At 41.6% G+C, this 27,330-nt stretch overlaps 2 protein-coding genes across 3 annotated transcripts; both read left to right on the forward strand.

The window, feature by feature from the left end:
- Nucleotides 1–11,532: 11,532 nt before the first annotated feature.
- On the forward strand, nucleotides 11,533–13,678 carry LOC122020950 (myb family transcription factor MOF1-like). Of its 2 annotated transcripts, none has more exons than XM_042579012.1 (6): nucleotides 11,533–11,817; nucleotides 11,930–12,006; nucleotides 12,100–12,136; nucleotides 12,454–12,607; nucleotides 12,803–13,079; nucleotides 13,160–13,298. In XM_042579012.1, exons 1-6 carry the CDS (start codon nucleotides 11,691–11,693, stop codon nucleotides 13,199–13,201), a joined length of 714 nt encoding a protein of 237 aa, XP_042434946.1. In that variant the 5' UTR covers nucleotides 11,533–11,690; the 3' UTR covers nucleotides 13,202–13,298. The 2 variants fall into 2 exon arrangements, with proteins under 2 accessions (XP_042434946.1, XP_042434945.1); XM_042579011.1 differs by having other exon boundaries at nucleotides 11,535–11,817; nucleotides 13,278–13,678.
- An 802-nt stretch (nucleotides 13,679–14,480) lies between these two features.
- On the forward strand, nucleotides 14,481–27,179 carry LOC122021430. Its single transcript, XM_042579550.1, has 2 exons — nucleotides 14,481–15,361; nucleotides 24,886–27,179. The coding sequence occupies exons 1-2, from the start codon at nucleotides 14,504–14,506 to the stop codon at nucleotides 26,935–26,937; spliced, it is 2,910 nt and encodes a 969-aa protein (XP_042435484.1). The 5' UTR covers nucleotides 14,481–14,503; the 3' UTR covers nucleotides 26,938–27,179.
- Nucleotides 27,180–27,330: the final 151 nt, after the last annotated feature.

Below are 27,330 nucleotides of genomic sequence, written 5' to 3' on the forward strand. Positions count from 1 at the left end.
CATATTCCACATCCAATAATATAAACCCCTTCATGCTTAAACTATTGGATCACTTAATTATGTTTTAATTTTCTTAATAATAATTAGTCAGATCTATTAATCAAGTGTAAGCCTACCTTATAAAGATTTCTAACGTATACTTAATCTTTAGGTGTTTTGATGAGAAACTAGCTAGTTAGCGTGGGACTTCTTTATTCTTCTCTTAAATAGTTAATATTCATAAACTCTATTAAATAATATATATATATATATATATATATATATATATATATATATATATAACATTAGAGTTAACCTCGTTAGTTAAGGAGGGCAAACTGATGCAACCAAATATCTAGTTATATTTGACCATTCCATTTCTCAAGCAAAATGATTTGCAGTACTCCAAAAGCATTAAACACAATCAACCATATTAATTATTTGTAATGCTAACCAAGTCAAATATTTAATTATCATAAAAATAAACGAACCAAAGTTTACGATTCCACCAGATACAAGAAAGCATATATTGAAAGGAATGTCTAAATTCACATTAGCTTGACCATTCCACTTTGGAGAACAACAAGCGTGTTTCGGTGTTTCATTCCTTCCTTCTTTTAAATTCTATTTTCTTTAATCAGTCCTCTAGAGAAGGATCCATCAAATCTCTGAGATGACAATTTGCATGTCATATTAATGCTTATGAATACATATTTTCCCTTAATCTCATCTTTTAATTGACTCATCATGCAAATTATATACATGCCAACGTTCATATTTTCTGATTTCTTAAGCCGCGTTTATGGTGGTTTTTCCCTTACCGTAATCTTAATCTATATTTATGACATATATTTCCACTACAATTCCCTTTCATAGCTCATCTGAATTATCAAATTGTGGAAAGAAGGAAGAAAAAAAAGTATTTATAGAGATAAAAAAATTAGATTTGCATGCTTAACTTTAATTAGGCACCACAAGGGCTTTGTATAAAGAGAAAATAATTCTTTGACACTGACATGGACAGCCATCGTCCAACTTCTTCTCTATAATATTAGCTTTGATTCACAAAAGCGCGCAAATTGATACGGATAATAAAATAAAATAAAATAAAAATATTGAAGAAATAAAGAGAATAGAAAAAACGTATTATTCGCCTCTCTCATGTATGGTTTACTTTTGAATGCTGCCAAATCATCGAGTTGAGAAAACACAATGACTGTGTAGATATCGAAACAAACAATATTAAACTCAACCTCTTTAATTAGTTTACGATAGATAAGTAATAAAAGTTGATGAGGCCATTAGCTCTCTCTCTCTCTCTCTCTCTCTCTCTCAGTGTGGTTGCCTTTGTGTTAATTGTCTTTTAGTGAAGGTTGGGAACAGAGTGATTTTAGTGGAGTGATTATTAATAATGGACCTCTTTAATCTTTTAGAAGAGGCGAGACAAAAGAATAAGATTGTTTTGATTGATTGATTGATTTTATAGGATATATTGTTTAATATAATACATGTTAGATTATACACATGTATATATATAGATGAGCATATTACTTAGTGGCATATAATTAAAGACATCGTCATTAGCTTCCCTTACCTGTATGTGGTTGGACAAATGAAGGCGTCGAGATCGGGTAAAAAGTATTCATGGAGTTTGTAGTATAAGTTTCTTTGTGATGTTGAAGATGTTTTGGTTAATAATGAATTGCTGGACATGTATGGAAAAACTGAGTGCTTAGTTACGCTCGATCGGTAAAATATTTGACATTTGACAACATGATCAGTTCAAGAATGAGACTACATTTTGTGTGGTAGAATGGCAGAAGCATGCAATGGGATTTTTCTGATAGGTGATAGCTGAGGATATGTGATACCGGGCAGAATAGCGGTAGAGTTAGAGAAGACAAGAAGAGAAATCACGTAAAACAAACAGAATCCTATCGTTATCTAGGTTTTATCAAAATAAACTTTATTAATAATAGAGGATACTTCCTCAAACAACTAAACAACAATTCATATAGACTCTAGATCCTAAGACTAAGAAATCCTAATATGTAGATCTCAATTCTTATCTTATAAAAAAAAAAAATATTAGAAAAGGAAAATTTATAACAGAAATCTTAACAGAAAGAAATTATCAAAACAGGACGTCTATATAAACAAATCCTAATCATAAATGCTCGTCATATCAAAAATGTCGTAAATATCATAAAATAAAATTATTAAAAATAAAAAAAAGATATTAAAATCCTCTGAAAAAGACCTAAATGATATTTTTTAAATTTTGTACGCACGAATATAGAATAAGTTTAATTTTGAATCCTAAGTCAAAAGTTGTGATTCTTCCTCCTATGTTGGTCCTACATCAATATGTTGCCATCTATTTTGCAGTCATCTAATTGGTGGCTTCTTATTCATGTGACAACAGTAAATTCCTTTCATTCAATCTAGATTAAATATGAAACTGTTAACTTGTTATTGCCTTCCTCAATTAAATAGGTACAGAAGATGCCATATCTTACAGTGCTATTATATTTGGTTGTTTCCCAAATGGCAATTAATGCTGAAGTAGTCCATGGTGTCTTCAGAGGAATGGTATTTTCTTGGCTGATATTGATTCTTCAACAACGATTGAAGTGATTCAACCAGAAAAAAAAACTATGATTCATGTAATTACAGCTTGTTCCCACTTGATTGCTCTGCAGCATGGAAAATGCTATCATGCTTGCATAACAACTTGTGGGCTTGCCTTAGATTCGCCCATATGCAATTCTTTTGGTATACGTGTATGTAAAATTTAGCAAAATTTGATATAGCAAGGATAGATTTTGATATAATGTCACATCAGGATATTGTGTCATGGAATACCATCGTGGTTTGCTACTGAATCCATGGGCTGGGCAAAGAATCCATCTCGTTGTTCTTAAAGAAGAAGCTGAAGGTTTAGTGCCTGATGATATCACATTCATATGCCTTTTTATTTAGTACTTGTTATTCAAAGGAAATGCCTTTTTTTGTGCTATGAAGGAGAAGTACAATATTCTTCCTAGGATAAAAGCATTTCATTTTCATGGTTGATTTCTTGGGACCTGGAGGTCAGCTGAACAAAAGCCTATAATTTCATCCAATGGGTGCCTTTTGAGGTTGATGTTCATGTTTGGCATTTGGGCATTGCTAAGTTCATAAAAAATGTGGAATTAAGAGAGGAGTTGTCAAGAATGATTCACAAGCTGAGACCTGGCACTTAAGGGTATTATAAGTTTTGGTGTTCTCTAATGCTTTTAGGAGATTCAATGAGGCAGCATAAGTTAGAATCATGCAAAATGACAAAAGATTTATTAAAAGCAAGGCATAAAGTTGGGTAGAAATTGTTCATTTTTTTTTTTAATCCAAACATCCAGTTTTATTTTGAACCGATTAATCCGGGAGGTTACCAATCCGGCCCTACGAAAATTTTCCACGGGCCACCAAGAAAAATTAGGAAGTGCTCGTGGCCAGCATTCTTAGGCTCGTATGTCATCCTCTGTTAGTGCACCGTAGTTGAGACTCGAACCTTAAATCCCTTGATTATCCATTGGAAGGCTTAACCATTGCACCATTACCTGGGGTAAATTGCTCATATTATTTCTTTTATTGGTGGAGACCAATCTCATCCAAAATCTTCAAATATACATTGAACATTGGAGGAACTGATAGTGGGAAGTTGGGTACTGGGCTGACACGAGTTGTGCCCTGCACGATGTAGAAGAGAAAGAGCATACCCTTGTTTCCAATGAAAAATTTGAAATAGCATCAACACTTTTAATTTAAAGTTTGACCAGTCTATTTTCATTAAAAAAAAACTTGTGTATTTGTGGAGATTGTCATATTGCCATTAAGTAAATTGGATGCAAAGAAAGCTATTACTGTAAGAGATGCTGACCAATTCCATTTTGGGGGGTGGGATGTCCATTTTTGACAATAATGTGTCCTCAAATTGTTGTACGGATATTGAAATAGATTACAGCTCAAAACCTTCAAAAGTCATAAAGACAACTTTCAATGGCATCAATTATTATTTCTTCTTTTTTTTGTTTTTTGCAGATTCAAAGTACATTGAATCCTATATACATGGATGGATTTGTTACGTCATTTATGATCTGGGATGCAAGTATCTGGATATTGTCGCACATATATGATGGTTTGTTTCTATTGCCCTACAGAAAATGCTTAACCGGATATACAGCATTTTTCTAGATAATTTTATGAAATTAGAATCTAGGTGATCTTTGTCTGCATATCAAGGAAAATCGGGGATGGCAATTTTCCCCGCGGGTTTGGGGCCCCGCGGGGAAAACCCGAAATGGGGATGGGGATCCCCGATTTTTCGGGGATGGGGCGGGGATGGGGCGGGTATGAGAATACTATCCCCATCCCCGAACCCGCCCCGAAAAATGATTTTTATATCGAATCATAATTTAATTATATCATATTATCATATTATCAATTTTATCTCGAGTCAAGTACTCAAGTTTAAAAACTAAAGTAGATCTAATAAACGTGAATATTGGTAGTTTAAAGTTCAGTAAGCTAGGATGAGTATATAATTATATTGGTAGTTTAAAGTTCAGTAAGTTAGGATACGAAATCATGCTTTCTTTTGGAAATGGGGCGGGGATGGGGAATCCCCGAACCCGTGGATTCGGGTTCGGGGAATCCCCGAACCCGAAAAAATGAAAACGGGGCGGGGATGGGAATGACAAACCCGCCCCCGCCCCGCCCCATTGCCATCCCTTCAAAATCCCTTCTAAGAGTTGATGCTTTCAATTTAGAATTGAGCTTAGTATTTACACCAACTATAAGAATAATCGAGACACATGGTTGTAAAATTTAGTCCTCTTCATTTCCATATTTTTAACAACTTTTTTTTTTCTTTATATATGTTCTTGCTTTCTCTCTAAGCAGTTTGAGTCACTTTAATTTTTTGGTTTGGCTAATTTACTATCATCTTCATCTTGCCAACCAATTTGTGCAGACATCATAAATATAATGCGCATATATGGTGAGTCATAGTAATTTTGCATCAATTGGACACGTTAATTCTTGTGTATAGCATACAGCTATCAATAAGGTAGTACTTTTCCTTTTCACTGCATGGAAATTTTACGAACAAAGTTAGATATTCATCATCATACCTATTACATGATCAGGATTGTTCTTGTGCTTCTCTTTGTTCAACTTCACAAGGTATGCCTGAGATCAAATGAAAGAATCTCTACTTCCTGAGCAATGAGCCTGTGGTAAAAACTTCACAAATATTGATAGAAATACAAAACAGATCACTATTTAAAATTTATTGAATACTCGGGTGTCAAAATGAGAGAGGCTTGTGATTGTTTCTGAAGGAGGGTGATACAGTAAAAGTGTTGTACTGTCTGATTAAAGGAGTGATCGTTTTCAAATAAAAGGGGCACAGTAAAAGGGAGCTGAATATTTTTCTCGTGACAAGTGTGTCACTTGTTAATGGCTTTCGGAATATATGTCAATAAGCCACTTATAGATTTTCTGCATTCTGTAAAATTCTGTGTAGATAATACCCAAAGTCCAAAGACATATGAAATATATCATTGAAATTCCATCTTCACCTTCTTTTTCAGTTGATAGTATTTTCCTGCATTTATCAAGGTTATTCATATTGATACTCATCACTGTTCCATGATACGCAGATACTAGAACTTAAGCATAATTTGAAGTCAATCTCCAAGTCATTATATGGAATCCTGTTCCATTTATGATTGTCGCTTCATTATGCCATTGAGTTCGATCTTGGAAAGATCTACCAACTTGGAAAGTGTGTATTGATTGCCGTTTTTTCTAGCACTGAATTGCTACTGATACTTCTTAAATATACTACTAAACATGACATTACTGATGTATATCGTATGCTCCCAAATCAGTGCTGCTAAATGCCCCCAAGCCACATTTTGGGACTCTAAAGAGCATCATCATAAAGTGAGCCTGGATCCTGTAGTGTTTACAGATCAAATGATGAAGTTTATGAACAATGACAAGAGTTTGTCAGTTGAAAGCCTCCTAATTATTCAAAGTATAGCTCAGAAACAATTGAGGCATGTTCCTATATTTCTAGCCTTTTTTTAATTTCATGCCTAGAAAGCATCCTAATTACTCAAAAGTGTAGCTCAGAAACAGTTCAGGCATGTTCCTATATTTCCAGTATTATTTCATGCCTAGGTTAGTGAATCTTACGAGTATTGAGCTTGCTCATCAATGTAGCCTTCCATAGAGCAAACTCAATGAAGGGATAATTAAGACCCATTTAAGCGGCTCCGAGCAGTGGATAGACACAACTGATAACATTAACAATTTGCATGTGCATACATGTAGCAGGAAAGATCATGAGTCTGATAAGCAAATCATGTAGGATCAAGTGTTTGCAGGTAAAATAATGATCTGAAGGCAGTAAACATGTGAAGTTGGGCAAACAGGATGGAGAAACAGCCCCACACACTGAAATCAATCATCTTTGAAACAACTTTCTCGAGATGGTTTAAAGATGAGAAAAAGGACAAGAAAGGGGAACAAATTCCTCTGAACCAGGGGAAGCCATGATTGCCGTGTAAGAGGTAAGATTGATCGATTCAAAAGCCTTGCTACTTTGCTGCTCACATGAAATCAAAGGGACACAATGATGAAGGTCAAGAGCTGCTTTAGTTTTAGTCTCATATTTGCATGCATTAGCTCTGCTTTTCTTCGCTCTTTGTTCTCTGCCACAAACCACACGTGAAGTAGCCCTTTACGTATGGCATATATTTTTAATCAATGAGACAAGGTAATGTGAACTGTGAAGCCACACACAATAGAAAGAAGGGTCATTAGATACACCTTGACTTTGTATGACTTAATTGTCAAATTAGTTGAGTTTCAAATGTCAATGTTATAAAAGTCAATCTAAATATTCATGACATTCAACAACTAATAGAGCCAGTGAGTGGAATACTCACGCAAAGTGGGGATAAATTAAACACTGTAACATAAAGATTGATGGGGTGTGCAGTTGAACAGCTAGCCATGGGCGAAACGACAATACCGCTGCATCTCATAAATCAAATTTCAAAGCATTAAATATATTGTTCCATTAGCAGTCCCAAAGTTTCGCTGATCCATTATTCATCTGTTGCTTTCTCCCTTTGTCTCAATGGGACAAGAAATAATAATTATAAACGCAAATTTAGATGCCAATGCCGTCCAATCCATCATCATTCCATCTGCAGCAATTCCATGATTCCTTTCTGTCACGTCCTTAATTCCTCTCTACTGGATGAGGACTCAAATAATGCAACTGTTTTTTTCAATGATTTCGGAGATGGAAAAGATGCATGTAAAGGATGGAGTTTTTGGTGCTGTTTCATAGTTTTTCACCTCGAGCTAGTGGAGATGTGAAGGGTGATAGCAATTAAGCTTGCTGTATTGGGATTGGATGGAAATCATATATAAATTAATGGATTTGCATGGACACAACAAATTATACAATTTAAAAGTAAATTCAGTTATTATTATTATTATTATTATCTTCAAACAGATAATGCATATGGTCCTTTTTATTAGATTTCATAGTCCTCTGTAAAGAATAGGCTTGGAGCAGCTTCTGCAGTCCTACAATTAAAGCTAGCTTCTTGGTAGGCTTTGAGGCAATAGCTATGCCTTGATCAAGACACAGCTGCACTGTAATTTTAAATATTACTTCTGATGCGTTTTTATTTGATAGGATTAGGAATAACAATTGATTGAGAAATTGCTAAAGAATTAATTATTGGACAAACAATATGTTATCGGATATTTTGAGGACTTAATTGAATTTAAAATTATACAGAATTTAAATTCAATTTACAATAAATATGACCTGAGCGGATAATCTCAGACTGCCAACAAAAGTTGGTTTCCGCTACGTGCCGAAGAGCGGCAGATCAGACTCAGTCGTTGAGCGGGTAGATCTGTTAAGCAGCAGGTCTGTGTTGCCAAGCCGAGCAGTCAAGAGCACAGAGTCCGATCGGACAGAGCAACCGTCCAACCAGAAAGACCAACCGAGTAGTATGGTCGGGCGGGCAGTAAGGTTGACCGGGCAGTAAGACCGACTGGGCGAGCAGACAGGTCGGACGAACAGACTGGCCGACTGGGAGAGCAGACAAGTCGGGCGAACAGACTGGCCGACTAGACGAGCAAATAGGTCGGGCGAACAGACTGGCCGACCGGGCAAACTAACGGACAAGTCGAGCAATCAAAGATACAGACCGGGCGAGTGGAGAGGCCAACTGGGCGAGCTGACCGAGGCTTGCGATTGACGCAGTTTCCTTTAAACAGATTCGCCCAACCTCCGGATGTGCTTTGAGGCTTACTAGGGTCATCTGTTTTCCAGGATACAACGGCTGACCGTGAATCCCACCAAGCACTGGTGGTCACGGCAAACTAAAAGGCACCTGATTGCTACCACGGGCACTTTGCCTAGCAGGAGTTACACGACAAAGGAACAGGGAACACAGGCGAAGAGTTTTTGTTGCTTTCTGTATATCTTCTGCCTGTGATCGCAGCCTCCTTATATAGGAGCTCAGATCAATGACACCGTTAATGGTCGATTAATAACTATTATTGTCGAGCAGTGAAACGCCCACCGTTTCACTCATTATCACTCGACCGTTTTGATTCTGCATTAATCTCAAATTTAATGCATCAGGTTTACGTGGTAAAATATTAGTTGTTCCACTTAGGTAAATTTTGCCGCGACCGATCCGACATTCGATGCGTGCAGGTCGTGCCCGCACACGAGTCAACATGGTTCAGTGCAATTCGGGCCTTGAATTTGTATGAAACTCTCAATATAGAACTAAAGTCTCATTCACAATTAATGAAGCTTCTATCCACTCCCTTCTCTTCTTCATTCACACATATTCAACATGAATGTTTAGTGAAAAAGAGAAAAATAAGTTCCATAGGAGTGTGTGTATATATATATATAAAATGATCTCATAATTAGTTCACAAGTTTGTTTTAAAAATAAATAGATAAACTAGATAATTGGAATCTTAAAAACAATTTTGATGCTTCATTAACAAATATTAATTTGGATAGGATATATATAGGCATAAGGGCACATCAAATATTGAAGTAAGTATATGTGACTAAGTGTAATATTAGAAAAAACTTAACTTAAATATTAACGTATGGTTAACTTAGTTCATCATATAATTAATATTAAAAAAATTGTATATGAACTGCCAACTTTACAGTGTACTTAAGGAAATTAAAGAACTTGCACCAAATAGACAGGTACCACTGTGGTGATCCTCATTAGACATCAATCAATCATAAGAATTCAATAAAATCTACAAATTTAAGTTAAAAAATAAAATAAAATTCTTTCAACGTCAATGCAAATAGTCTCTTTAGGAGAGAATTATGTGATTTTGGTAATAAAATAAAATGTCAAAATTCCTTTATTAGAGCATTTCAATATTCAAAGCCACAATTATTTTGTAGCCTGAGTTAGTATTTCCAAAGAATATACAAAGGAAAAATTATCTTAAAATTCTCAATTATAATTTAAACTTTGCATGCAGCCCCCATATCATAAAAACTTTATTTCCATTCCCTACATATAAAGTTTTATTTATTTCAACTCCCTTCATACAAACATTTGCATCGTTAACTAATTGCTCCTCATTTTTTTTAAATGCAAAAAATTTAAAATAATATATAATTCCTTTTAAATTTAGCGCATTTAAACTTGAATCGAGTACATTTTCTATCAAATTAAGGAGGATTTTTTTTCTGTTTAATATAATTTCTCCTACATTTAGTATCATTTAAAAAGAATTTAGTGTGTTTTCTATCAAATTGAGTATTATTTAAAAAGAATCTAGTATATTTTTAATCTAATTGAGCACAATTTAAATTTTAAATATGTCAAATTTAGAAAGAATTATATCTCATTTTAAATTTTTTGTACTTTAAAAAATAAGAGACAATTAGATAAATTGATATCCATTATATTTGGTTACAGAGCGAAAATAATTTTTTTTAACACGACACTTTAATGATCACATTCAAACTTCAATTAAAAAAAAAAAAGACTACATCGCATTACAATAGTATTTTTGTGTTAAATTTATAAAACAAACCTTATTTATTTATTTTGGTCACAATGATAAATTAGGTCTTTATGATCCATTTTTCCAAAACAATATATCTTAATTTAAACTTTTATATTATGAATTTTTATCTGGCTTCATTTACTTTGGTGAAACTATCTTAAAATTGTCTAAACTTTTTTAAAATATCAATAAAAAAAATTCCATGCTCAATAAAAAAAAATATGATCATTTTAAAAAAAAAAAGTATACACAAATTAAAATTAACGAACCATTTTCCTCAATTGTCCAAATACTAAACAACAAAACAAAATCTGTTTTTTTAAAAAATAAAAACAAAAACACATCTTATCCATATAAAAGTTGTTTACTATTTTTTTTAAAACAAAATGTTAATTGGCCTATTTTTAGATTAAATATAAATATAATAATAAATATACCTCAACAGCACGGAAAAGAAGGATGATGGACCAAATTTTTGTGCTGCCCAATGAGAGAAAGACAGTAAGTTCAGTACGTGTTGCCCTGTCGTCTACTTCAAACTCTTTTACTTAATTGGCTTTCGGAGAGGCATGAAGAATCTTTATGCAATAGCAACAGAGCGAGAGAGAGAGAAAGAGAGAGACTGTTGATTCGACTTTAATTTCAAAATCATCCAAATCTACTTTTCCTCCCCAACTATTTCCAAATTCTACGAGCCGCCATGCATGCATGATGCATCCTTTGTTTCTCCTTGGATTAGTTGCAGTGTAGACAACAACAACTGTAATTTTCAAAGAGTTTGGTTACCAGCGCCGTTGATTGATTTGATAGGCCAGCCATTAATTAGCTCGATCCTAACCCACAAGGAAACATCACATCGACCACTGTTCTTGTATGATGAGAACCGACCGCCATTGTCAAGGCAGTTTTAATTTTTGAATGATGTGCAGTTTTACTCCGTTTGCAAACATCCACGGAATTCGGAAGGGGAGGGGCACAATCTCAGGCTAATCGGGCGTTCACCAGAGTCGGCCATTTTAGTTGGAACCCAAACAGCTCGATCAATCTGGAGGTAGCCACTAGCCATGCAACTTTAAAGAGTTGCTTACACCAAGTAAGAATTAATTAATTGTGAGGAAGTGAGGGGAGAGAAAGGAGAGCTGGGAAAAGGAAGGGGAAGGGGGCCGTTCTACGATGGTTCATACTCTGGTCATTAATACCGTGGTTTCTTCTTGCACACTGCGCGTTGCATTGATTCTCGAAGTCCCGACGACGATTTATATTTAGCACCCCCATGCAAACTACCCATACGTAGACTACTACAGCGCCTCCGATACGCTGCAGGGCGTAGACTTCGAACCATTTAATTTATTAGACGCCAGAGAGAGAGAGAGGACAGTGCCAATGCCCTTTTTGTAGTGGATTGTGATAGATTGGCGAAGAGGACGCCAAAAAGTTGGGCCTCGTTCTTTCCTCTCAGATCCTATTATTATATTGTTCTTGTTGGGGGGCGACTGGCTAGCAAAGCAGTAATTAAGCAGAGCAAGGATAGAGAGAGAGAGAGAGAGACGAGAGGAGGGACGCAAAAAGATGGGGAATTGTGGGAAGAATGGATCCGTGAGACAGTACATTAGATCGAAGGTCCCTCGCCTGAAATGGACGCCGGAGCTCCACCACTCCTTCCTCCATGCCGTCAGGAGTCTCGGAGGCCATGACAGTATGCACATATATATATAGATATATATATATATATGTTCCTGTTTAATCTTTGATTCTTTATATGTTCGTTAAATCTCTGTTTTCGCTGTTTAATTTCACTGATATATAAGAGGCAACACCGAAGCTTGTGCTCCAGTTGATGGATGTCAAAGGACTCACTATTTCCCATGTCAAGAGCCACCTTCAGGTTTGGATATCTAATCCTGATTTCTTCTTCTTGTTCTTCACCATCTCCTTCCACGCCTGTTCATGATTCGATGATGCATGTGGCTTTCTTCAGATGTATAGAAGCATGAGGAATGACATAGGGAAAAGAGGTAAATATTTCTTTCTGGATTTCTTCATCGCGATGTTAATCCAGTAAGCATAAAGAGATTAGCCTGTACAAGAACAAGACAATTTTTGTTATCTGGAGACCAAAGCAATATAAAAAGATCAGAAAGTCATGCCTTTTTAATTAATGGGATGTATAGATAGCTTTTCCACTTTTTTTGCTTCGTTGGTTTCCTAGTTGCTTCTTGTTTGCTTCATTACTCTTTTTTCTTTGCTTTAGAGCTTTTGACAGATGCATGAAATCTGAACATATAAGGAAGGCATAATATCCTCTAATTACATATGCACACCTTCTCATCAGATTTGCATGAGAAGAAGCACTCAAATAAAGGAGGCATTAATGATGAAGGTTCTGATGAGGCAGATGGGAGTGGCTCTTTCTACCCTTCAATCACCACAAAAGAGTTCAAGTCCCAGTCCTTGTACTCTCCTCCCTCTCTTCTCCCTCTGAAAAGGTAAAATACCACCAAGCTTTCATCTCCCTTAAAGCAGCATGCATCAGTCACAATATTATATATCCCACACACACATGAAGACAACTCCCAAGTCTGTTCCTAGCGCAACCTTTAATATAACTCAATCTTTTTTTTCTTTTTTTTTTGTGGCTTATAACCCCTTTTCACCATTCTTTACGCTTATTAAATTCACAGGAGCAGACCCAAAAGTGGTGAATGCAGAGCGCAAATCTGTGAGTGTGAGGTGGCAGCTGCAGAAGCAGTCACCTCCCAGTACCACTGCGTTGGTGTTGATAATTGCAAGCAAGGGGGAAAAGGAATAAAGGGGGATGGAATTGCAGGGCTAAGCTGGCAAAGAGATTGTGATGATCAGAGTCAGAGAAAGGACTTGGCCATGGCAGAAGCTCATGCCTATCATCCTTCCAACCTCAAAGCTCTTGGGGTTGTGCTTCAAGAATCTGAACCTTTTAAGGTAAGTCTAAAAAGTGAAAGAGATCTCTTTCTCCCCCTATAAAGCTTCTACATCTCTTTAATTCTCTGATTTCCTCACAGCTTTATTATTGCTCTAATCAATGGGACTGTGCATGTGATTGATTATGTTCAACGGCAGTAAAATTAAATCAGCACATTCGCAATTAATATTTTCTAGTTTGTTTCATCGAATTAGCAGACCACCTTCCTGCATCACGACTATAATATTGCACCTGCGAAAAGGTCAATGTCCAAGGAGTATGATCATGAATTGGACATGAAGGACGGCTCTTTGTCTCTCTCATTGTCTCTGCATCCATCTCAGTCTCAGAAGAAGGATTCATTAATCTCCAGGGAAGGAAGTCGTGGAGTGATCTCTAGTTCTTCAGGGAGTGGCCATTCCTGTTGCAGGTGCAGCCACAGAATAAATTTGGAGCTCTCTATGTCCATCTTTGGATCTTAAACTATATGATATGCACGCATGTAATTTCTATGTCGTCACTTGTTTTTTTTTATATATATATGTGAATCATTTCTTCTTAATATTTGGCCACAGTTTTGTGTTTAATGTGCCACAACTCATCAATGCAGTAGATTTAGTAGCTAAGGTTAGCTGTATAGATAGAGTTTGTTAATTTGGTTAAGGTTTAGTTTGTTTCTGGTGGAGTTGGTCAACAAAGGTGCCTTAAAATTCTAACAAGAACCTTTTTTTTCTTTTCTTTTTCTTTTCATTTTTGGGGTCAAGAAAAACTTCTTTTTTTTCTTTTGTGAAGGAAAACTAGCAAGACCTTTTGTGAACTGACATAGTTATTTTATCATGGCACGTGTTTTGCTCTTTATTTAGTGAAGCTTTCTCCTTAATTAGTTGATTTATTGCCTATTAATAATTAATCGCGTTGACCATGCTGGAGGCTGTCAATTCTTGGGCTGCTACTCCTGATCTTATGCAGGTGGGTCAGCCCATATGAGTAGGCCCATTGCTTAATAACATCGTGGACCAAATCTTTGCATAAATCTTTGACCATGAAAATACATGATAGCTGGATATGGACGTTCATCGTGTTGATGCATCGACGAACAAGTGGTACACTTTTTTATCCAGGGAAGAACCATTGATTACAAAGTCAACCGACGACCTTTCCCGTACTACGTGTACTTTTCTGTACTATTCCCGCAAGTTGCTATCGAACCCAACTAAGTCAACTCATTTTACAGGCGATCTATCTTTGCGCATCGATTCAAGTAATCTCGAAAAGGAGATAATAAGATTACTCGTCAAGTCGTCGGTTCCTTTAATTTCCTATTTGTTGTCCGAGTCAATTGTATCACAGTAGATGATTTCAGAATCTGCAGTCAACGAATGCGGACTATAAATGTGAATCGGCATTGCATTGGTTGGATAAGAAAACAGAGTAATTGAGGAAGATGGAAAGAGAGAACCGAGAAGATAACACAATCTACCATCACTACCACCTCCACCCCCTCAAGCTCACCGATGTAGTGCAGGAGGCGGCGACTTTTTGCTGCGGCTGCCGGAGAGCCTGCTCCGGCAAAGCCTACAAGTGCGACTCTTGCGACTTTCTCTTAGACACCACCTGCGCACGGCTGCCCCAAAAGCTCCGCCACCCTGCCCACCCCACCCACCTCCTCACCCTCCGCTTCCTCCCCAACTACGCCAGCGGCAGATTCCTCTGCGACGCCTGCGGCCACGACGGCGACTCGTTCTGCTACAACTGCCCCCAATGCGATTTCGACCTCCACCTCCCCTGCGCCGCTGTCCCCCGGAAGCTCCGCCATAGGTCCCACCCCCACCCTCTCGACCTCGTCACCGACTGCAAGGGCCCTACGGCCGTTGCCATTAAGCACCGCGTCTGCGATCTCTGTCAGGGTGAGGTCGACGCTGCGTCTCAGTGGTTCTATCTCTGCAGAGCCTGTGACTTCGGCGGCCACGTAGTCTGCTTCGTGTCCGACGACGTCCACGCGCCGAATAAGATTGCCAGAGGATCACAAACAGAGCATGCGAATATGGGGCAGCAACTGCTGGATCTCCAGCTGCAGTTGCAGGCGAGCATGATGACCGCCGACATCATGGTGCAAGGAGCCAGAGCCGTGGCCAATCTAGCTCCGGACTCGGGACCTTATCGGTACAGCTACTACGGCTCTGGGCCACTTCCGAGCCAGTACGCTGCCATGGCCAACTCCATGGTCATGAACAATTTGGCTTTGTTGTCCATCAACAACACTGCAAATTCTAGTGCTGCAGCCGAACCCCAGTCATCAAGTGTATGCATCTTTGCACAAACTTCGTTATTTCTAGATTTATTGCATCTGACAATCTTCTTCAATTCTTGCATTCTATTTGTGTTTTCGATCGGAGGAATCTTTTAATGAAATTAATTATACTTTCACTGCTCGTAGGGAACGGATGAAGAGGAACAACTAAGAAGATCAGGTTTCAATGATCGACTTTGGCAGTGATCAAAATAGGTAAATCGCGGAGAGGATCTGAGAAATGATCAATGACGTGAGGACATATATAATAAGCTAAGCTGGCGCTAGTTATTTCTAGATAATTGTTGTTATTACGTTTGACTGTAAAATAAATCCCAAATATAATATTAAAAATAAAATCTTATCCAATGTTGTTATTTTAGTTTTTCAATTTTACACCTAAAAATCTCATTTGATCTAAAGTATTTTAAATATTTCATGTTTTCCGAATTTTAATTTCTTGGCAACTGCAACTCATCGTGCTCTCTTCTACAGTTCTGGTGATCATCTTGCTCCCCCTCCATTTCGAGCTTTTTCTTCTAAAAAATTACAAAGTATTCAAACCAAAATAATAGGATCACTTATCGAATCTACAAACTCTTTTCCACTGATAAAAAGGCAAGTGGAGGCGATCGTTGAATGGTTAGAATACCGACACACAAAAGATCACAACGAGAATTACAAATACGTATTTAAGTGCATCTCCAATGCAAGCTTTGTGAAAAATTTATAAAATTAAAAAATCTTACCAAAATTTTTTTTTTATGATTGTATAGATGAGGTTTGGAGTTTTTAATTGAAGAATTTTCAAATCTATTTTTTTTCTCTTAAAAGTGAAATTGGTAATTAATATGCATGATTGACCATTTCCAAATAATTAAAAATAAATTATTTGATGTAACATTTAATTATAATATTTTATTTCATAAATAGTTAATAATAATTAAGGTGGTATTTTTTTCTTTTGAAAATAAATAATAATAATTAAGGTGGTATTTTTTTCTTTTGAAAATAAATATATTTGAGATAAATTAAAAAATATAGAAATGATTATAATTAAATTAAAATCATAAATTAATTTATTAATTTAAAATTCTAAATTTAATTAAATTAAAATAATAAATTTATTAATTAAAAATTATAAATAAATTAAATCAAAATCATAAATTAATTAAAATATTAAATGAAAATTATATAGATATATTAAATGAAAAATTAATAAATAAAAACATATGATTTATAATGTAAGATAGACAAAAAAAAATTGTATGGAGATTTTTTCATTGTGGAGATAATAGTAAGTGTTTATATTTGTGATGTGACATATTAAAAAGTACAAAAAAAAATTCATTGAAAGGTTTAATCATTGGAGATATCTTAAGAGCTTTTTATACTTATGATATGATATTAATATGATATATTGAAAATTAAAAAAAATTATTGAAAGATTTAACTATTGAAAATGTCCTAACGAACTTTGTTAACAAACTTTTAGAACAATTATATAATACCGCAACATGCAGTGGCCACGTTGTTAACAAAGTTTTAGAACAATTAATTAATCCTGATCAAATAAAAATTATAAGCTTTAGGACTTCAGGATAAATGATATTAAATAATGATAATATGTCTTTCATATCAAAAGAAATTACGATGAAATTTTTATATTAAGAAAAATCATAATGAAATTGAACTTATATCCATTTAAAATTATAATTATACAAATTATAACTCACTTTCTGATAATATTTGACATATTTAAATATTTATCTATTAAAAAGATTGTGATCCTGTCCGAACCAGAAGTCAACAGACGCTGGGCACGTGGCGCTCTCCGGCTCGCTGATGTAGATCTCCCACGGGTGGCGCGATGCTCCGGCTAACCTGCACAGAAGTCGAGCCGGGAAGGGGGTTCCCAGCGGCGACCCTCCGACGCTCAAGTCAGGTAAATTACGATGAACAAGGTGGCTCCCCAAAGTCTCAGAATACGTAGCCAATCTTACCTCCGGCGAAACCTGAGATTCTTTATATAGAGCTGTGAAGGGTTTGAGCACGCGTATCGATGTGTATACGTGTCCTCTGTCCTTTCCTAGGTATGCGACTGTCAGAAAGCTTACCTGTCCTTTCCTAGGTATGCGGCTGTCAGAAAGCTTACCTGACCCATATCGCTACAGTCAAAGCATGCACTCGATGGGACAGTTGAATCCCCTGTCACAAGATTTGGAGCATGGCACACACGTGAAACCTACCGGTTGTCAGAGAAAGAAATCCTCTGGCCTTTTCCTTTGCTCCAAACTTGTCGTCCGAGCGGACAGATCCCTCAACATCCGACCGGACATCCGCGGTGGTTTACTTGTGCTTTGTGGAGACTAATAAACAGGGGTGCTTTATGACTGTGGTCGATCAAAAGGTCAGCTCAGTCCATGACCTTTTTAACTGAGCGTCGGAACCCCGATTTGACAGGGTGCCTCCCCACCATAAGTGCGAGCCGGCCGGACCCATCCGGGTATTCGATTCCATCGGCCTGTCGGCAGTCCGGTCGGACCGGCCGTCTACAGCCGTCCGTCCGGTCGGACCACACTCTCCCTGGATGGGCGGCTGCTCCGATGACTTCCACTGGGCGTTGACTTTGCAAGAGGGGGGGGCCCGCCCTTACTACCGGATCACTTGCCTCCCCTTCAAGTCTAGTCGAAGGAGGCGAATAGTCCGACTGACTGGACTGTGAGTCTAGCCGAACTGCTCCTCCATGCTAATACTTTCCGCCCGGTCAGCGGCAGAGATATCCTTGAATGAATCAAGGATGGCCTTCACCGGATCTCCTCGCGTTCTACGCCAATCTTCGACATCAAGGTTGATCATACCTTCATTAAATGCTCCGAATGATTGACTGCCACGTGGAGCAACGCCATCGGAGTACGGAGGCGGTGGCATGATGTTTTGATGTGATCGAAGCAATTCGAAATAAACGGCTAGATGCATGCTTCGATTCCTGTAACCTGGATCCGACGGTGGAGGCCGCCCGGCCCTCACCCTATAAATTCTTAACACTTCCTTCTCACCTTCACTTGCCTCCATTACCTCTACTGTTGCTCTCTGCGCTTTGGAGTTCCGACGATCTTGTTTCTGCCCTTTGACGCTCTTCGGCGCCTTTCTTCGATCCCTCTCATCTCAGTAAGCTTTTAGATCTTTCCTTCTTCCTTTCCGGTATCTAATTCGCATTTCTTCCCCTAGCTCCAGACTTTAAAACTCCTTTTCTTCGTCTTTGAAACTTCCTTTTTGCTTTCTTCTGTCCGGATCATGGCCAGTTCTTCTCGTCCCGAAGAACAATCCCTAGGCCCATGGTATACCACCATGCGGTCCCGTTTCGAACAACGGGATTTTGATATTTTGGCTGACAATTTCGAAATTCCCGAGGATTTCGAAGTTCGCCTAAGATAACTCTGGCCACTACTCGGAAGAACACAGCCATCTCCGATCTGGAGAAGAAAAACGTGGAGGCGCGGGGCCTGGAGTTGAAGATAAAGGAGCTGACGGAGCAGCTCGACCAGGAGAAGGCAGGCCGCTCGGCCGATGCGAAGAAAATCGAACATCTGAATGAGGCCCTCACAAGCTCCCAGGCAACCTTCAAAGAATACCAGGATGCCGAGCCGAGCCGAGTTGCCGCTCTACGACAAAGCCATATCCGATCGCCCGAGTTCTCGGAGAAAATTTGCGAGCGGATGTACTCAGCTTTCGACTTGGCCATTACAGCCACTATGACTTATCTGAAGTCGAAGGGCCTTCTTCCGGAGTCCACCAATATTCCAGCCGGCGATCAGGTGGAGCTCCTGAACAACATTCCGAGGGACCTTTACGACTACATCGAGTAGTTCTTGTAATTTCGCCGCTCGGCTGAACATGAATCTTTTTGTACTTAGGCCACTCGGCCTAAGGTTTTAATTTCAATGAAATGCTTTCCTTTTGTGCACCCCCTCTTTTTGCACTGTCCCCTCGCTAATACTTGTGCTGCCCGCTCGTCTACTATCACACCTTTGACCTTCGAGGTGCATTCTCGCAAGTGTTTTCCCCAGCCCTTCCGTTAGGCCGAATATCATCCGATGGTTCCAAGAATCGCTCGTTATAAGCCGATCAGAACTTTTGTACCTCGAATCTGAGCGGAACTTAGCTCCGGTCTAACTATCGGCGGAGAATACGGATAATTGTAGTGTCGACGATATTCCGCTCGGATTAGTTATAGACGCCGAGGCGTCTCTAGATGTTTAACGTCGGTGCTCGACGGCGCGGTTATTTATAGCCGGTCGGCGCGGCTCTCGATGTTTAACGACGGTGCTCGTCGATCTTCCGCTCGGGGATTTATAGACGCCGGCTCGTATCTCGATTTTTAACGTCGGTGCTCGACTGCGCGTTTATTTATAGCTGGTCGGCGCGGCTCTCGATGTTTAACGACGGTGCTCGTCGATCTTCCGCTCGGGGATTTATAGACGCCGGCTCGTCTCTCGATTTTTAACGTCGGTGCTCGACGGCACGGTTATTTATAGCCGGTCGGCGCGGCTCTCGATGTTTAACGACGGTGCTCGTCGATCTTCCGCTCGGGGATTTATAGACGCCGGCTCGTCTCTCGATGTTTAACGACGGTGCTCGTCGATCTTCCGCTCGGGGATTTATAGACGCCGGCTCGTCTCTCGATTTTTAACGTCGGTGCTCGACGGCGCAGTTATTTATAGCCGGTCGGCGCGGCTCTCGATGTTTAACGACGGTGCTCGTCGACGCGGATATTTATAGCCGGTCGGCGCGGCTCTCGATCTTTAACGATGGAGCTCGTCAGTCTTCCGCTCGGGGATTTATAGACGCCGGCTCGTCTCTCGATTTTTAACGTCGGTGCTCGACGGCGTGGTTATTTATAGCCGGTCGGCGCGGCTCTCGATGTTTAACGACGGTGCTCGTCGATCTTCCGCTCGGGGATTTATAGACGCCGGCTCGTCTCTCGATGTTTAATGACGGTGCTCGTCGATCTTCCGCTCGGGGATTTATAGACGCCGGCTCGTCTCTCGATTTTTAACGTCGGTGCTCGACGGAGCGGTTATTTATAGCCGGTTGGCGTGGCTCTCGATGTTTAACGACGGTGCTCGTCGACGCGGATATTTATAGCCGGTCGGCGCGGCTCTCGATCTTTAACGACGGAGCTCGTCGGTCTTCCGCTCGGGGATTTATAGACGCCGGCTCGTCTCTCGATTTTTAACGTCGGTGCTCGACGGCGCGGTTATTTATAGCCGGTCGGCGCGGCTCTCGATGTTTAACGACGGTGCTCGTCGATCTTCAGCTCGGAAATTATAGACGCCGGCTCGTCTCTCGATTTTTAACGTCGGTGCTCGACGGCGCGGTTATTTATAGCCGGTCGGCGCGGCTCTCGATGTTTAACGACGGTGCTCGTCGATCTTCCGCTCGGGGATTTATAGACGCCGGCTCGTCTCTCGATTTTTAACGTCGGTGCTCGACGGCGCGGTTATTTATAGCCGGTCGGCGCGGCTCTCGATGTTTAACGACGGTGCTCGTCGACGCGGATATTTATAGCCGGTCGGCGCGGCTCTCGATCTTTAACGACGGAGCTCGTCGGTCTTCCGCTCGGGGATTTATAGACGCCGGCTCGTCTCTCGATTTTTAACGTCGGTGCTCGACGGCGCGGTTATTTATAGCCGGTCGGCGCGGCTCTACGGTTTAACGTCTGGGCTAGACGGCCTTTAAGGCTAACTCCTTACCAGGTCGAGCGACCTTGACCTTCCATTCAGCAGAGAATACTCAATGTGCTTTCATCTTTCTACTTCCTGCATCGCAAGTACCTCCGACCGGACGGTACGGGGCCTTCGTTCCTCGAGCGCTTGGCTCGACCCATTTACCACCGGCCGAGCGGCGCAGGGCCTTCGTTCCTCGAGCGCTTGGCTCGACCCATTTACCACCGGCCGAGGGCTCGACCCATTTACCACCGGCCGAGCGGCGCGGGGCCTTCGTTCCTCGAGCGCTTGGCTCGACCCATTTACCACCGGCCGAGCGGCGCGGGGCCTTCGTTCCTCGAGCGCTTGGCTCGACCCATTTACCACCGGCAGAGCGGTGCGGGGCCTTCGTTCCTCGAGCGCTTGGCTCGACCCATTTACCACCGGCCGAGCGGCGCGGGGCCTTCGTTCCTCGAGCGCTTGGCTCGACCCATTTACCACCGGCCGATCGACGCGGGGCCTTCGTTCCTCGAGCGCTTGGCTCGACCCATTTACCACCGGCCGAGCAGCGCGGGGCCTTCGTCGTCGAGCCTCTGGCTGGCTAGTATATCAACCTCCCGGCCGAGCGGCTCGGGGGCCTTCATTTCGAAAATTACGATGAATTCTACGCCCGAAATAAACTATAGCTGAAAAACTAACCTGCCGATCAGCATAAGATCTAACGCAATTTCTCAACTCCCGAATACCCGTGGAGTGAGGTGGATACAATGTACTTCGTCGAAATTTATCAAGGCCAGGAGGATGGCGAAACTTCCCGGTCGGTCCTCCATGGCCGCTCGGCCTACCAGAGGTGGAGGCGGCCTGCTGCTTTATCCTTTTACTTGAGCCTTCCGCTCCCATTGCTCCACGAGCCTTCGTCATCGAGCGCCTGGCTCGGATACTATACCTCCAGCCGAACGACTCGAGGCCTTCTTCATCGAGCCAAGAGCGCTTGGCTCGTATCTTATACACCATGAAGATAGGCCGCTCGGCCAATAATTCCAATTGCGCACATTATAACATTTTGCCTTCTACATTTCAAATATACAACCAAACGGAAAATATACAGCACATTCTATTAGTGCACCTCTTGCCCTGCCCCGGACAGGCTAGAGATAATTTGTGCTTCATGGTGGATCCAAGTGTCAATCCCTCTTCATCCGCTCGGCGGCTTGTCCACCCAACTTCCTCGTATGCGGTCGATTCATCGCCTGACATCAAACTCCCGTTCTTGAGGTTCCAGAAGGAGGGGCTTGCTATAAGTCGAATTCGGGAGATGAAGTATCTGCTTTTGAGGGAAATGGAACTGTGGCAGTCGGTGCTTTCGCTCGGGAGAAGCGTCTGCTCGGAGGGTTTTGCCCTTCTTATGATCCCGAACGGGAGGCTCATCAGATGAAGATCCTTGCTCCCCGTGAGCGGGCGCGATTTCTGAGGGAGTACGGAAGAGTGCCTGAGGGAATGCGACGGTGGCTTGAGGTGCTCCCGCTCGGCCACCCGACGCAGATGTTGCTTGTTGCTCCGGTCGCTCGGCGGCTGCTTTCTGTTTTAGCTCCATAAGTTTGGCGGCCCTCATCTCGACCAGAGCGTCGAGTTCTTCCGTCGAAAGCGTCACCGTGTGTTGTCGTCTAGCCTCGTCCATTGTTCCCTTTCGGATGCAGGTGCGTTCCCACAGACGGCGCCAAATTGATCCTGTCCGAACCAGAAGTCAACAGACGCTGGGCACGTGGCGCTCTCCGGCTCGCTGATGTAGATCTCCCACGGGTGGCGCGATGCTCCGGCTAACCTACACAGAAGTCGAGCCGGGAAGGGGGTTCCCAGCAGCGACCCTCCGACGCTCAAGTCAGGTAAATTACGATGAACAAGGTGGCTCCCCAAAGTCTCAGAATACGTAGCCAATCTTACCTCCGGCGAAACCTGAGGTTCTTTATATAGAGCTGTGAAGGGTTTGGGCACGCGTACCGATGTGCATACGTGTCCTCTGTCCTTTCCTAGGTATGCGACTGTCAGAAAGCTTACCTGTCCTTTCCTAGGTATGCGGCTGTCAGAAAGCTTACCTGACCCATATCGCTACAGTCAAAGCATGCACTCGATGGGACAGTTGAATCCCCTGTCACAAGATTTGGAGCATGGCACGCACGTGAAACCTACCGGTTGTCAGAGAAAGAAATCCTCTGGCCTTTTCCTTTGCTCCAAACTTATCGTCCGAGTGGACAGATCTCTCAACATCCGACTGGACATCCGCGGTGGTTTACTTGTGCTTTGTGGAGACTAATAAACAGGGGTGCTTTATGACTGTGGTCGATCAAAAGGTCAGCTCGGTCCATGACCTTTTTAACTGAGCGTCGGAACCCCGATTTGACAGGGTGCCTCCCCACCATAAGTGCGAGCCGGCCGGACCCATCCGGGTATTCGATTCCATCGGCCTGCCGGCAGTCCGGTCGGACCGGCCGTCTACAGCCGTCCGTCCGGTCGGACCACACTCTCCCCGGATGGGCGGCTGCTCCGATGACTTCCACTGGACGTTGACTTTGCAAGAGGGGGGCGCCCTTACTACCGGATCAGATTGCATTCAAAATCGAAAATCTGATCTAAATCTTGATATATAATAATATTTAAAATAATTAAATATTTATCTAACAGTCACAACTAATAAAGTTGTTGAGGCCTAAAATTTCTTTACATAAACTTAAGCCAGAGTCAACTCCACGTCATGATCCATTAGCTGTTAGCTTACCCTTCATGCAAGTTGACTTAGATTACGTGCCTCCCAAGTAACGTGCCTAACACTCTCTCTGTATCTCTAGCTTTTTCTAATTTTTTCATAAAATAAAAATATTTGATATATTTTTAATCTATTTAAATTTATTATAGATGAATAATATAAATAAATATTTAATTTTTTAATAAAAATATTTTGTTTTTTTAATATTGGGATTATTTCATATTTTAAAGTGTCTTTAATAATTAGAACTTAAATAATTTTTTTTTCAAGATTTCAATATATCATATTAGTAATGTGAAATTTTATTAAAATATTTTCAATAGTAAAAGGTCTAAATAATTTTTTTTTTTATCCAATTCATAATTCATAAAGTGAATCACATGATTTTATACCTATTGTATTAAATTCAAGATAAAAAAAAGTAGGTATATGTTTTTTTTACTATTCTTAAACTACACATTTCAAATCTTATCTCTATAATGATTCAAGATTTTTTATTAATTTTTTAAATTTTATAAATTTCTAGTAAATTTTGTATTGAATACGTCCTTAGTACGCCATCCAAAACCTTTGATGACCTCTATTGTATTGAAAAAAAAAAATTACTGCAGTGACAATAGAAGTAGAAAAAATTGTACTGAAAAAATAATATATTTGAAAAATATAATAATTGAAACAAACTAGCTGCCTAATATTCAACTCACTATAACAGGCTAGATAAGATCATCTCCGAACAGATAAAATCTATTTAAGATATGGATTTAACCTTTTTTAGTGAATTTATTAATCTATCAAAATAGGGAACTAATCAATTAGAATGGAAAATAGATTTAAGTGGAAGTGCCATCGTGGTGGACCAGCTGCAGGCATAAAAGTCAAACTGCCAACTCCTAAGATACGAAACATAAATCCCGTAGATTACGCGGAATCAACGAGCGCCGGCGTTTGAAGTCAACCCATCCACATTTGCAAACCACTTCATTGGTTGACTTGAACTGGGTCAACCTCCCTCCATCGTTACTTATACCATACCAAAGAACCAGGTTAAGTTAACTTATCCATAGTAGTTAACCATGGGAAGGCTCGGCGGTGGCAGCGATTCTCCGAGGACCAACCGCGCCGCAGCGGCATCCGGTGACGATCCATGGGTCACCCACTTCAGCCACCCTCATCACCTACAGCTCACGCCGCCGGACCCATCGCAGCCGCCTCCCATATGCGCCGGTTGCGACTCCCGCGTCTCAGGCAGCGCTTATTACTTCTGCGAGCCGTGTAACTACGCGCTGGACGCCTCCTGCTTCCAGATGCCTCGGCGGATCCGCCACCCGGCGCACAAGGACTCCATGAACATCTCCGTCGGCGACGCCGCGTCTAGCTGCCGAGCGTGCGGCCGAGCGTGCGGCGGATTCGTGTTCCTGTGCGAACCTTGCGGTTACCAGGTGCACTGCCAGTGCGCCGCGAAGCAGCTCACGCTGAAGCACCGGGCGCACCAGCACGCGCTCCACCTCGTCTTCTCCCCGCCGTACGAGGAGAAGGTGTTCTCTTGTGACGTGTGCTGTGGCGCCGGGACGGACCACTGGCTATATCGCTGCGCGACATGCGATTTCGATATTCACATCGAGTGTGCTACGCCCGCATCGAAGCCGGCGGGAAATCTGCAAACAGCGACTAGTTCACGGCAAACAGAGCAGAAAGCTCGGCCACGGCCACGAGGCCGACAGCCATCGCATTCTGGAGATGGGAGCGAAAGCAGCAGCGAATCGGGTAGAGATCAAGATGGAGGAGACGATGGTGCATTGACTTTCGCGCCCGATCCGATTCAATCCCGGCCACAACGGCCTCGGAGTCGATTGGGGCAACGTGGCCGTGGGAGACAGACTCAGGGATCCCTAGAGCCACCTGCTCCACTGCCGGTGGCGCCCCAATGGTCACCTGCACCGCGGCAACGGGCTTCCCAGCCGCAAGTAGGAGATGGCAGTGACAGCGGCAGTGAATCGAGTGAAGATCAAGATGGAGAAGACAAGGGCGCACAGCAGACTCTGACCAGGCCTCAGGGTCAGTTGGGGCAGCGTGGACGCGGGAGACAGCAACGGGGATCTCAACAGCCACCTGCGCCACTTCCAGCGGCAACGCAACGGCCATCTGCACCACGGCAACGGGCTTCCCCGTCGCAAGCTGGAGATGGCGGTGACAGCAGCAGCAGCGAATCGTGCGGAGATCGAGATGGAGAAAACAACGAAATGGCCCAGCAGACTCTGCCCCGACCTCGGACTAAGTTGGGGCAGGGTGACCTTCGGAGACAGCAACTGGGATCACTGCAGCCATCTGCGCCACTGCAACAAGCACGGCCGCAACAAGCACAATCACCGGCCATGGGGCATCTAAGTCCTCGGCGGCCGCTGGGACAGTCTCCTCTGCATCAGCCTCGGCAACCGCAACAACCGCAGACACTACCACCGGCCAATGGGCTTGTACGCCCACTACGCCCCATGGGGCAATCTCCTCCGCCTCAATCTCTGTGGCAACAGCAACAACCACCAGCACCATCGCCGATGATGGGCCTTCTAAATCCACCACAGCAGCGGCGGCAGCTTTTGCTGTCTCAGCCTCAGCAGCAATCACAACAACAACCTCAGGCAAATGCAACAGGAGATGACAATTGTTCTTGTGGCGATCGCTACAACTGCACTTGTCAAGATGGAAACAGAAACCAAGGAAATGGCCATGGCGATTGTGCCTGTGGCGATCGCTACAACTGCACTTGCCGAGATAGAAATACAGATCAAGGAGATGGAAATGGCGATTGTGCCTGTGGCGATCGCCACAACTGCACTTGTAGAGATGGAAATAGAGATCAAGGAGATGGAGATGGCAATTGTGCCTGTGGTAATAGGTACAACTGCACCTGTCAAGATGGAAATGGAGGCGACGATGATCCATTAAACTCAATTCCGAATCAAGATGGAGGCGTAGACCATAGATCAAACTATTATGAGGAAAATGTGGAGGTAAATTATTCCTTCGATTATCATGCAGCAGATGGATCAAGCGTGACGGTGGATTATTCGTGTGAAGTAGCGGAGGATTCCTATGTCCATGATGACTCGTACAATTACTAGTTCGGTCAATGTCTGCAACATGCATGTTCTCCGCGATCAGAGCTGGAAGACAAGTTCCCTGAAGTCATTAAAGTGAGAGTGTGAGACTCTGTATCTCTTGTTTGACATTTTGCGTGTTCTTGTTGATTTTTAAATTTGTTATTTTTCTTATCATGTGCTCCTAGTTGGATCTTGAGCAAAATATATGTAAGCAGTATTGTTGATTATGAATAAGTGCATCTCTATCGTGATTCGGATGATTAGTCTATCTTGTTCTAGCAAGTGCCGTTGCCTCACATCCCAGCCATCCTTTTGAATGAATTAAGTGTTGACTACGGACTTTTTCAGTTTGGCGATTTGGCATTTCAAGTCATGAACTGTGTCCAATCCTACGCCCTTGGTTTTAACAGATTG

The sequence above is a fragment of the Zingiber officinale genome, chromosome 9A, assembly GCF_018446385.1.
Source record: "Zingiber officinale cultivar Zhangliang chromosome 9A, Zo_v1.1, whole genome shotgun sequence".
In the NCBI taxonomy this organism is placed as follows: Eukaryota; Viridiplantae; Streptophyta; class Magnoliopsida; order Zingiberales; family Zingiberaceae; genus Zingiber; species Zingiber officinale.